Raw genomic sequence first — 13059 nt, 5'->3', positions numbered from 1 at the left:
CAGCACAGCCTGCCTGTCCCCATGGACGGGAGATACTGGCTGAGCCTCAGTGCCCTGATGTAATTAACTGGGATCAGGAGCAAGGGAGGCAGCCAGGATCCCTTTAAATACCTTCAGCGTTCAACTTTGTAAGGAGGCAGTGACAGGGAGCTGAAAGTTGACATTTAATTAAATGCAACCCAGCTCCTTGAGAGGCTTTAAAAGGCTTTATTAATAAATTCCTGCTCACCAGTGGGGATTGCTGGGTCAGATATGTGGCAGCACAGATGCAGTAAGAGGGAAGAGAGGGAGATGAGGGCATGGCTGCACCTGGGGCAGATATCCCAGAGGTGATCCTGTGTGAGATGCCCACAAGACTCCCCTCAGCTTTTCCAAGGGAAGCTGTGGCTGGCCCATTCTGGAAAGTTCAAGGCCAAGTTGCACAGGACTTGGAGCAGCCTGGTGTGGTGGACCGTGGCAAGGAGTGGGCAAGGAGTGAGCGCCTTCCAATCTAAACCACTCTGGGATTCTGTGAAATCTGCCAGCCTGGCAGTTCTTACAGTGCAGAGAGAAAGTGCTGGGAGAGCCCATTGGAGTCAGAGGAAGGAACCCAAAAAAAACCCCAAAAAAATCTCTCCCCATGGGAGAGATCCCACCGTGCCAGGCACAGGCCAAAGCCCCCTTGGCCACCCCCCATCCCGCGTGACCTGCTGGGCTTCTAGTCACAGATCTCAATCAATGTTGAGGACTGCGAGGACACCAAGGACGTCAAGGAGCACTGGGGCATCAAGACGAGCCACCACCGCAACTCGTGCTCCAGCGACCAGTCGGAGCACCCGCTGCTGCGGCGCAAGAGCATGCAGTGGGCGCGGCGGCTCAGCAGGAAGGGCAACAAGCACTCCAGCAAGACGGCCGAGTGGATCAGCCAGCAGCGCCTCAGCCTGTACCGCCGCTCCGAGCGCCAGGAGCTCTCCGAGCTCGTCAAGAACCGCATGAAGCACCTGGGCCTGCCCACCACCGGGTACGGTAAGTGCCGCCGCCGGAGCGCCCGCGGGCTCCTCAGGTAACCCCGGCCCGGCCTAACCCGACCCCTGAGCCAGCCTAACCCCACGCCAGCCTAACCCCATGCCCGGCTTAGCGCCGAGCCCGTCCCAGCCGGGCTGCGCCTCATCCCCGGCTTGCTTGTGCTTGTGCAGCCCCAGGCTGGGGTCCCCTCACGCAGCCCCCCTCCCTCCCCTGGCACCCCCGGCCAGCTGCAGGCAGCCCCCCCATCTCTGGGCTCTGGGATGGCTCCAGGCAGGCGTTGGCAGTGGCAGAGTGGCCCCTGTGCCTGCAGCAGGGCCCGGTGTCCCCGCACAGCCCCGTTTGTGCCCCACTTTCTGGCCATGCAGAGATGGTGGTTCAGGACAGCCCAACCCCAGGTCAGCACAGCCCTTGTGCCCAAGAGCCCCCGTAGTTTGGCAGGGAGAGGCCCAACCCCGTCAGCTGGCGCAGCCCCTTTTGTTATGGACTTTAATCTGTCATAAGCTCTCTGTGGAAAAGCTCTCGGTAGCTGCAGGGCTGAGTTGCTTCATTGCGTGTGACGCGGGTGTGTGGCTGTGACAGCCACGGCGCTCAGGGTCCCTCTGTGCAGCCACATCTCTCGTCAAGCTTGACCTGCCCGTCGGTGCTGGCATCTGTGTCACCCCGGACAGCTCCCAGCCCTCGGTTATGACAAAGTCTGTAGCCCACAGCTCCTTTTGTTTGTTTGGTTTGGGTTTTTTTATTTTCTTTCTTTCTTTGAAGCCATCCTGTGCTGCTGCTTGTCTGCTCCATACTCCAGGAGTGTCTGTCCACCCCCTGCCCACACTCAGGCTGGCAGTGAGCCCCAGCTGGGATGGGAGCTGATTTTGGGGTGGGATTCCTCCTTTCCCCTCTTGGCTCTAGGCATGGGAAAGATGAGGAGCAAATGTCCAGGGGTGCAGTGCAGGAGGGGTTTGGAGTGGGGGCCCAGGGTGGTTGTGGGCACTGCCAGCATCCCCAGGGATGGGGGCAGCAGAGCTGGAGTGTGGTGGGACGGGGCAAGGACAGGGACTGCAGGCAAGGCCTTGCAGGGGTGTACCCCCCTCTCCTTTTATTCCCTTCATTCCCAATCCCAGCAGTTTCTGTGGCAGTTCCAGAAGGGCTGTCTGGCCTTGGTCAGGCTTGAGGCACAGCTTGGGGTCAGGTCAAGGCTGGCAAATTTTGGTTGAAGCAAACTGGGGGAGCTCTGGCAGGAGAGGGGACAGTGAGGGGGTGCAGGACAGGGACATGGGCACAGCTGGGGACCAGCAGCTCCTTGGGCACCCAGCAGCGCAGGGACTGTGTGTTGTCACCTTGTGTCGCCGTCAGTGTCTGGACACCCATGCAAAACGTTGCTCTGCCTTCTGCCCCTTTCCTTTTTCTTTTGCTCACGTTTTGGCTGCAGCGCAGGAGCTCGTCTCTGATATTTGCCAAACCATGGCTTGCTGACCTCTCTCTCTCTCTCTGTTTATGTCTGTGCCTTTCCCTGTATGTTCTGTAGAGGATGTAGCAAATTTAACAGCCAGTGATGTGATGAATCGGGTAAACCTGGGATATTTGCAAGGTAATTCCCTTTCCCTGGGAGTCCCGCGTGACTCATGGCGTGCAGCGTACAACAAGATCATGCCAGCTAAGCCCCAACCTCACCCTTGCCAGTTTTCACCTTAGATCCCCGAGCTTTCAGCACTAATTTGTTGGGTGGCGTTGGAAAAGCAACCAGTGTCCCGTGGTGGTGGTGTAAACGCAGGGCTCTGCCTGGTCAGGGAGACAGAAACCTCAGGGACCCTTTTGCAGCTGAATTCCTACAGGGAAATGGCAGCCCTTGGCTTTCATTGACAAAACCATCCCTCCATGGCTCTGTGATGGGGTTTTGGGCTGGACAGCCAGTGGCAGCTTGAGGAGGGGGACAAGAGCTGCCTGTGCATGCTGTGATGAGATGCTGGAGCTCCTGCTGGGTCAGCCACACTCCAGGGCAAGGCAGAGCTTTAAAAATCCCTTTGCACCCCTTGGTTTGCCTTCCTGAACCCCTCTCCAGCATCAGAAGACCCCATTTTGTGACCAGGGGTGCTGGGCTCAGCATGAGGGAGCAACAGCAGCCACAGAGGCCACTGGTGCTGCAGCCACCCCGGGCACCTCGTGGGGCTCTGTGGGACCTACCAGGTTTTCCCATCTTTTATTTTTCACCTTTACACCAGGGTGCAACATGCCCTGGAAAGGCTCCTTTTTACTGCAGCAGCCCCAAGATCAGCAACAGCCCATCCCAGCTTCATTTTTGGCTTCACTAGCCCAGGCTTAAGGTGAAACGTTGGCATTTCCTCACAAAGTGTGTCCTCCATGAGCCAGGCAGAGTATATTGCCTGGGGCAGTGGAGGGGCAGCAATATACTCGTGTGCCCAGCAGGGCCTGGCTTGGCTGCATGGGCTCAGGGAACTTCCATGGGGCAGGGAGAGCTGCCAGAGCCAGAGCCCGGCCCCACGTCCCTGTCATGTCACCCCCGTGTGTCCCGTGGCTCCCAGGGTCTGTGTGCCACCCCTGCCCTGGCATTGCCACCCCACCCCTGTCTCGCTGTAAGGCTGAGCACTGGGATGGCCAAAACCCAAACCTGGTGGCCCCAGGACAGGACAGGACACCTGGCACAGGCTGGGGGTCCCAGGCAACATTACCCCAAGGGTGGTCCCAGGTCCCCGTGGCTGCAGCACCTTCTGTGGCCTCAGAGGGGACAGGGATGTGTGAGAGCAGCCACACAAAGGTCTGGGGTCCCTCTGCAGGCACTGCTGGACGTGGCACAACCCTGGGGATGCCCCGGGGCTCATCTGGCAAGGACACCTCGGGAAGAAGCTGTTTGTATTCCTGTGCTGGGTGCCCGTGGTGGCTGGAGCTGCATCTGAGGGCTGGAGAAAAGCAGTGCCAGGGTGATCTGGCACCCATTGGCATTGCTGGGACAGGAGACCCTGGCTGGGGTCCCTGCCAGGCAGGGATGGGGAGGTGGGAGCAGCAGGACAGGCCACAGGAGCAGCCCCAGCCTGGAGTTAATGCCCATCCCAGGGCTGAGTGCCCCCAGAGCAGCTCCATTTGCTCCATCTGCTCCATCTGCACCTCAGAGGGGCCTTTCCCAAAGCCTGGAGAGGAGTCCCAGTGAGAAGCCTTGCAGCGAGCTGGTGTCCCCCCGTGCTCCTCATGCTGCCCCCGCGTCCGTCTGTCTGTCCCCTCCCCACCCTGTCCATCCACACCCCATCACCCTGTCTGGAGATGGTGTCACCTGTGGCAGCTTCACCCCCCCTGGCACCCGCAGCCTCGCACCCCCATCCATTTCACCATGATCTTGTTCTTGGCTATTTCGGGGAGCACAGGGGCCCCCCATCACTGACACCCCCTGTCTGCCCCCGTGGGTGCTGCTCTTGGTGGCCCTGAGCCCCCCTGGGAGGGCACTTGGTTCAGAGCCATCCCCAAAACGGCATCAATGGCTCTGGAGCTCCATGGAGGTGATTCCCCCTGGGCAGGGGAAAGGAGCAATCCCTGCACTGATCCTGGGCCTGGATGGAGCTAAACTGAGGAACTGAGAGGGGGAGAGAGGTGGGCAGAGCTCTGGGGCATCCCTGGGGGGGTTCAGCTGCCCTGAGCCATGGTTGGACTCGTGCTGTACCTGACACAGCAGGACTAACCTGTTCCCTCTTTTGCACTGCACCAAGGTAAGACTCTCACTTTATTTCTGGGGGGAGTGGGGACTTTGAAGAGTTACCCAGTCCCCTGGGCCGTGCTGTGGTGGGGAGAGCCTGGGGAGGTGATGAGGGGAGGTGGCAGTGACATTCTTGGTGCCCTCCCCATGGCAGTGACATTGCCCACGGCTTCTCCTGGTGAAGGGACCCATTTGCCAGGATGGGATCTGTCACCTTGCCTGTTGGGGTGTCTCTGGGGGTGTCCCTGCCTCACCAGCCCTGCCCCTGCTCTTGCAGATGAGATGAACGACCACCAGAACACCTTGTCCTACGTCCTGATCAATCCCCCCCCGGACACGCGGCTGGAGCTCAATGACATCGTGTAAGTGTCACCTCACCCTGTCACCCTGTCCCCACACTGCCCCCAGCGCCATGAGCTGCCCCCATCCCGTTATTCCCTAGGATTTCTCATAAATACCCATAAAAGAGGGTTTTGCCTCTTTTCCAGCCCATTCCAACTCCCTGTGCTCCTGAGCCCAAACCACCTCAGCCCCATCTTAGCTCCCATGGGCACTGTGGGATTCTCCTTTGGTTTTTGCCACTGAGGAATAACTCCTGATTATTTATTCTATTATTTCATGACATTTACATGAACACCTCTTATCATTTAACACCTTTTATTCAAACTACCATGCTCTGCAAACATGAGGAATAATTCCTGAATATATTCAGGAGCTATTCCTAAGGAATAATTACCATGCTCTGAGGAGTAACTCCTGATTATTTACTCTATTATTTTATGGCATTTACATGGACACCTCTTATCATTTAACACCTTTCATTCAAACAACCACCATGCTCTGCAAGCATCACATCTCCATGGGGCCATCCCTGTGCATCCAGGCCCAAATTCTGGGGGAGCTGTGGTGACCGGGCTGTGTCCTGCAGGTACCTGATCCGCTCCGACCCTCTGGCCCACGTGGCCAACGACGGCCACAGCCGCAAGAGCAGCTGCAGCAACAAGCTGGGCTCGGGCAACCCCGAGACGCGCGACGAGACCCAGCTGTGAGCGCTGCCAGGGCGGGCAAGGACAGCCCGGCCGTGCCCGCGGGAGGATGCCCAGCCTGGCATGGATGCCGTGCCCACGGGACGATGCCCGGAGCCCCGGCACGGCCGGACGCAGCCGGTGGCCGTGTGTGCCCCCGGGGATTTTAACTTTTCTACCGATACCGCAACTAGTGAGACAGCGTTCGCTGGTGCTGGTGGGACAGGGCTGAGCCCAGATGCCAATGGGAGCAGGGCTGGCCTTGGTGTCAGCCTGGAGAGGGTGCAGGTTGGTAAAGACAGAGGAAAACTGCACCGAAACCCTGCTCCTCCTCCTCCTCCTCCTTCACCAGGTGTCCCCTGGGGTGCCCAAACCCCTGCTCTGTCACTCACATTCTTCATCCTTGGCGGGGTTTCTGTTCTGGGCACTGGGTGAGGACTCTGGTGGCCGTGGCACAGCCGAGATGGAGGGGACAGGGCACGGCAGGGCCCCCACGCCTTGGGACACCTCACAAACCAGGACATGCCAGGGCATTGAGAGCGGGGCCGGCTCTGTGGCAGAGCCTTGGGGCACCTCACAAACCCTGGGCACACCAAGCAGGGCCAGCTCTGTGGCAGCGCCTTGGGGCACCTCGCAAACCCTGGGCACACCAAGCAGGGCCAGCTCTGTGACAGAGCCTTGGGGCACCTCACAAACCAGGGCACCAAAAGCAGGGCCAGCTCTGTGGCAGCGCCCTGGAGCCCCTGGGTTTGTGTCCTGCTGGGGCTGAGCTGCCCAGGGGATCGGGGATGCTGGGCTGGCTGGGCTGTGGAGGTTTGGTGGCTCCATTCACCCTTTCCAGCCACACCCCCTGTGTGTCCTGGCCGTGTCCTGCTGTCCCTCCCCTCCCCGTGGTCACAGCTGGTGGCACCGTGATGGCAGCGGGTTCTGCCTGTCCCCACAGCCCCCCTGGCAGCTCCAGCCCCCCTGCTCGGCTCTGTCCCCCCTGTCCCCGTGGCTTCCCCTGCAGCAGAGGTGCATGAACGTCCCCCCCGACCTGCAGGGACCTGGCACCGCCACAAACACCAGATGTGTTTCCATCCTGCTTTTGCACATTCTGCAATGATGTGGAAAGGGTTTATTTGACTGCCAAGTGAATAACTGAGTTGTTGACTTTCGATACTTTCATGTTCATATCTTACAATTCCAATGTGATTTTTTTTTCTTTTTTTTTAGCAAGGAGCTTGTAAAGCACAACATGGCCATGAAATCCCATCAGCTTCCTGCACTCACTGAATGGTTTATTGCCATTACCATTCACTGTTTGCTCCCCAATGCACCCCCAATCAATGTTTACAAAGAAAACAAGCCAAAACCTGATTTAAGTGTGTTTTAAACAGCTGGAGAGATGCCCCAACCTGTGGGGATGTGCTGCCCATCCTGCCCATGGCCCTGAGGGAGGGCAGAGATGCCCAGGGCAGGACCAGTGCCAAGGCTGGTATCACCTTGAGAAGGCTGAGAGGGACCTGCTGTGCCTGGATGAGGTTTGGGGTCCAGATTTTATTTTTTTTTATTGTTGTTTTTTCCTGAAGTGCCAGGCAGGAGCCCCTGAGTGGTGGCACATCCCAGGCTTGGTGAGGTACCACAGGTAAAAGCAAAGAGTGCATTCCTCCCACCCTGCTGAGCTGTGGGCACAAACAGAACTGCCTTTAAAGCTTTTTTGGGTTGTTTTGATGGATTTTTAATGATTCGTTTTGGATCTGTTTGGTTTAGGCAGGCACAATGTTTTATTTATTTCTGTTTGTAGCTTCACATGCCAAATCTGTCATTTAAAAACGACAAAAAGAAATTATAGGCTAAAAAGTGGGTGTGGTTGAAGTACAAAAGGACTCGTGGGCTCTGTGTAACTTAAAGCCTCAGGATGCTCAGATCATGGAGTGTGAATGTATTTAATTTTCTGAATTTAATATGGATCATTTTCCAAACCCCACTTTGCTTTCAAGGGAGAGTGGAACAAAGCAGTATTACAGGTTAGAAAAAACCAAACCAGCAAACAAAAAAAAGCCCAGCCCAAATTAGACAAAAGGTGTGATTATTTGAATATATTTACTGAGAACATTTTTATGATTTTTTGTTTGTTTGGCTGTGAGCTGTGTGTGAGAGCACAGGGAAGCGAGCGCAGCTCCTCAGCTCAACCCTCCCATGGCAAGAAAATTAAATTTTTTTTAAAAACCCTTAATTTATTTAAATAAAAAATTTAAATTTAAATATTCCAGCCCCAGCCCTGAGCAGCCAGGTCAGCCTTGTGGCCACATCCAGGCTCTGTGCTCCAGAGGCTCCACCGGCCGTGGTGCTGGGTCCCTCCTTGCTCAGCGGGCACACACAGCTCCTTCCTGCCCTCAACCCAGGGAGAAAACAATCCCAGGAGGAAACTCGTGCCAAAAGGACTGAGGCCTCTGTGTGCTCTGTGATATGATCAGAGTGCCCTGGATATTCCTGTATTTTGACAACGCTTCTGTTTGTTCAGTGTACAAATCCCTGCCTTTGAAGCAGAAGCTCCGTGTACAAAGCCTCGGGTTCCTCCTCTGGTGTAAATTTCCAGCCGACCTTCCCGTGGGATGGGGAAAAAACCCTGTAAATACTCACCTGTGGCCAATGCAAGTCTGAGAACCAAGGGTTCATTTTTCTAATTCCTTAGCCTCAGTTACAATACTAATGTAAAAAAACAAAAGCAGTTTATTTTTCTAATGGTCCTGGAAACGTTGATGCAGCGACAAAGAGTCGCTCCTGCCGCTGAAAGGGCCCACAAGGAGCTTCCATGGGAGCAGGAGAATGGCTGCTGCTTCCAGCCATGGAAAAATCCCATTTTCTGCAGGAAATAGTTGGGTTCCAATGCAGGGACCTGGCAGGCCCTGGGGGATGCAGGAACGAGGACAGCTGGGATGTTTTGGGGCTCTCCGGCGCATGTTCCGTGCCCACTGACGGTTTGGTATGGACTAAACCCACATATCCCGCATTAAACTCAACTACTCCAACCAATGTTATCAGCATATTTATTTCCTGTTATCCCCCTTTTTATTTAACCTCTATAGAACAGGACAGTTTTATTCCAAGCTCGGCTCCTGCATGGATTTTCATCAGCAGCAGCGACGGCCGTGGTTCCGCTGCTCTGCTGGATCAGCCAGCCAGGGGAGAGGGTTTTGTACAATTCTTGTGAAGATGCTTCACATTTCTGTAAAGATAAATGACAATAAAAGAGCTGCATGCAGCAACAGGAGACACTGCTGTCTGATTTTTCTGTTTTTTTTTTTTTTTTTTGGGAGTCTGGTTTAAAATCTGGGGGAAAATGTGCTGCTCTTCCCAACTTTAATTTTTAACTTTATTTTCAAGCTCTTTGTGCCCTCAGGCACAAAGACCCTGGTGTGGTAGAGAAGCTTTTAAAGACTCTTTAATTCATTTATTTAATCTTATTTTTATGATTTAATAAATGCCTTAAATTTTGTAGGTATTTAAAGGATTTTTTTTTAACTGATATTCAGCCAAGATTCAGTACCTGCTCTTCTACCTCCCAGCACTTCAAAATTTGTCCCTGGCTCCAAAGTTTCCAAGGTTTTCAGGGAAGATCCCAACATTTCTAGGGCGTGCTACACTCACACACAAAGATTTTAGCTTGGACATGAAATGCAGGTAAGCAGAGATTGGTTTTATTCAGCATTTTAGGCAAATACTGTAAAAATCTATTTATTTAAAATCCCACAGAAGGACACAAACTTAAATAGAGGAGATAATTCTGGGCTGAACACGCACGTGAGGAACTGGAAGTAAAAGGACAGCAGAAACCCGAATTACTTTTTAATTATTGGCTTTAAACCAGACAAATCTGTACATGGAGAACAAAATCCTCTTGATTTTCCAGAACATCCAAATTGCAATGATTACACCCAAAATAAATCAAAATAAAATAAGGTGATTTTAACACCACCAAGAGCAGCTCTCACTGGATAAAACCCATCCAAGGCTGCAGATCAGGATTTAATGCTCTGCCCGAGGGGATTTCAGCACTTCCCAGCCGTGGATTCTTCACTTTTCCCTCTTGTTCCACCTTCCACAGCAGCAGGCACAGAAAAGAAGAGGAAATAACTCTGCAAAATGAACCAAAATTCATTCAAATATTTACCTCAGTTGAGGAAAATCAGCTTCTAACATTTCAAATTCATTGATGCAGAGAAAAAAAAAATCCAGAGCACTAAAATATACGTTAAAAATAATGGGGTTGGTGTGGCCGGGAAACAAAAAGGAAACAAAATCCAGGAAGGATTTTTTATTTTTGCTGTAAATTCAGTTTTTATGGTTATTCCCTGGAAAAGAGAGTGAAAAGAAAGAGGATTTCCTTTGCTAAGATTTCCAGGTAATGCCACAATAATTTGGGAAGGTTTATGGGCTTCAAAGCATTCTTTCAAGTGTCTCATTTGAATTTTAACAAATGCTGGATATTGAATATTTCATGATCCCTGCTGCACACACTTCCCCAGAGGTTTTTTTCTTCCTTCACTACAATAAATGTGTTATTTCCTAACAAGTTCAGAGGGATGGATCAGAAAATTCTGACAGGATTTCAGAAATCAGGATAAAAGTGAATTTATATTTAGCACAGACAAGCAAATTAAATCCACCCTGCAATTTTTATGACTGGAATGCACCTGTGCTCAGCACAGACTGGAGAAGGAAGGGGCAGAAAATTCCAGTTCTGGAATGGCATTTTCCTTAAAATTTGGGTTATTTTTTTTTGAGAAGAGCTGAACTTACCACTTGCAGCAGAAGAGTAAAAATGCACATTTTCACTGACCCACAGGGAGGTTGAAATCTTCAAACCCTCTAAAACCAAACCAAGCCTGCAACAGAAAGCTCAGGGAAATATTTTTTTTTTTTTAGAATAACAACATTTTAAAAACCTGTAATTATTTTTCACTTACTACATGGTAAGAGAAGTCCAGTGTCTGAGTGGTCACCTGGAATTAATTGTAAAATTTTCAGTGCATTGTGGAAAATACACTTAATTATAGTGGACTATATGAATATTCCAATTTTCAACTGGTCTGAAGAAGTTTATTATATAAAGTTTCATTTATCTGAAGCATACAACCCCAAAATACTCCCCAGATTTCTTCAGTTGTGCAGATGAACAGCACTAAAATGGGACCAAATTTCTCCAAAATCTTCTTTTTGGAATGATGTCCCTGGAGAATCCCAGCACAGCTTCATCCCAAGGATGCTCAGCATGTCCTGAGCCCCAAACCCACCCCCTCAGCCACCTGCCTGTCCTTCAGCTGCTGAAAATTAATTACATTTAACCCCCTAATTAACTGCAAGCCACTTAATTGGATAAGCACGGCAGCTTAGGGCACATCCACATGAACTGCTCCATTCCAGGGGTGGGACCAGCACCAAATTCCCAGCTCAGAGTGAACAGGAGACACCTCATTGTTGCTCTATTTAAACAATAAATCAAATAAAATAGAAAGTGAGGGGGTTTGGGGTGGTCTGACACTGCTCTGGTTGTCAGTTCTGGGATTTGTGGGGGAAAAAAGCAAAAGGAATGGAAAATTCAAGTCCTGAGAACTCATTTCTGTCATTCTTACTTCAAACCACAGCCCCAAACTCCAGAGATTTCTACTCAACTCCCCAGTGCAGTGGGGACAAAAATCACCTTTATTTCCTTGGCACCCTCAGCCCTCCCAGTGTAGTTGAAGGCTTCCAAAGTAAATCAGTGTTTTCTAAATTATTTTGGATTATTTTGGCTTGAACCCTTCCCCCAGCTGAGAGCAGGATGAAAATGGGACAAAAGCACACCAAGTACAAAGAGCACATGGAACAGACAGACTGATGGACAGAGCTGGAGGGGCAGGAATTGCTTAAAGCACTTTAAAGATGCACAGTCCTGGGTTTGTCAGTCAGAAACAGAGAAGGGTCCCAACAGAGCTCCCCCTCCCCTCCTGCCCAGAAACACAACCTGAGTTTTTATCCAGTTCTGCTTGTTTGGACAGAGCTGAGAGGGAACAACCCTGGCTCTGATCCTGGGGAAAACCAACCCAAACAAGCAGCTTAAGCTGCAGGATGTCAATTTAATTCCATTTCCCTGCAGGGATCCCAGCCCTGGGCCGAGGGAACAGGATTCCCCAACATTTCCCTGGTTTCAGGGATTTACATGAACTCTGCAAGGACAAAACCCCATTTTCTAAGCAGGGATTTTTAGAAGTTATCAGGGTCCAGATCACCTTATTAGGATTTTAGGATTTTGTTATGTTGTTATTAGGACATCAGGATTTTCTGTGCTTGGCAGGGAAGGGTTAAACATGAGGTCACTAAATCCTCCGTATTCAGAATTCCATAAATTTAACCCAAACCTCAACACTGACTAGAAAATGACCAAAACTCTGCCACTGAGAGTCAAAGGAGCCCCAGCAGACAGATTTAAGAATCTGATGAAATAAATCTTAAACTATTTCCCATTTTTCTGAGTGTTTTGCAAGCTCTGGTCACAAAGTTACTGCAGCTCCCTGCAGGTGAAGCTTTGCCAAAGAGAACAGCACATCTTTAAAGTGAATTAGTTCTGGGAGGGGATGAAGTGTCACACCAACAAAAGTACACATGAAATAAAAAGGAAATCAGTTAATGATTTTTATTAAATTTCAGTGTTTCATAAAATAAATATGGTTTATAATATCAAACAGTGAGAAATAAAGCACAAGCATGAAAAGCATGGTAACAAAAGTTCCACTCATGACGGTGTTTAATACTCAGCACTTTAGAAACCATAAAGCCTTTAATTATTTACAAGCAGCAAACTATCTAACATAATTTACAAAGTTGCAGCAGCCTAGTCAGGGAGTCCTGGAAGGGGAAAAACCATGGAAGATCCTCACTCTGCTCTAGCCAGCTTCACTTTCTGCCACCCCCCAGCTCCCCTGTGTACAATAACTCTGCACCTTCCATCATCTCCAAGGTCAATAATTCCTCTGGATTTAGAGATTTAGAGCTCAGTCCCTCTCGAGGGCGGGCAGGGCCTTCGAGAGACACAAATTCAAGTAACACTTCAAAGGAAAGTAAACATGTGCAAACCCAGTCAGAACCCACAGGAGCTGCAGGTCCAAGTGTCAAACCCAGGGAGCAGGAGCTCGTTAGCAGATTAAATTAATTAGGGAATAGCTACAGAAACCTGCTTGGGAACCAGCTGGGGCTAAGAATGAGACATGGGAGTGGTTAAAAATAAAAACAAAAAAAAAACCAAAAAAAAAGGAACTGCAAATGTACCCTGTTACCACAGACAAAAATTTAATCTGCTGAAACACAAAGACTTTT

At 51.0% G+C, this 13059-nt stretch overlaps 1 protein-coding gene across 13 annotated transcripts in view; it reads left to right on the top strand.

The window, feature by feature from the left end:
* Nucleotides 1–7801, top strand: part of KCNT1 (potassium sodium-activated channel subfamily T member 1) — a 78058-nt gene extending 70257 nt beyond the window's left edge. For 9 of the 13 annotated variants that reach the window (XM_074556496.1, XM_074556494.1, XM_074556504.1 and 6 more), the window contains 4 exons: nt 702–1005; nt 2522–2584; nt 4974–5058; nt 5625–7801. In XM_074556496.1, the coding sequence (XP_074412597.1) occupies nt 702–1005; nt 2522–2584; nt 4974–5058; nt 5625–5745 (573 nt within the window). In that variant the 3' untranslated portion in view covers nt 5746–7801. The remainder of the gene's footprint in view (nt 1–701; nt 1006–2521; nt 2585–4973; nt 5059–5624) is intronic. The other 4 variants (XM_074556498.1, XM_074556503.1, XM_074556495.1 and 1 more) reach the window with 3 other exon arrangements.
* Nucleotides 7802–13059: the final 5258 nt, after the last annotated feature.

The sequence above is a fragment of the Zonotrichia albicollis genome, chromosome 21 (genome assembly GCF_047830755.1).
Source record: "Zonotrichia albicollis isolate bZonAlb1 chromosome 21, bZonAlb1.hap1, whole genome shotgun sequence".
In the NCBI taxonomy this organism is placed as follows: Eukaryota; Metazoa; Chordata; class Aves; order Passeriformes; family Passerellidae; genus Zonotrichia; species Zonotrichia albicollis.
Note: the sequence above shows the minus strand (reverse complement) of the source record. Positions and strands in the feature narration are given on the sequence as shown.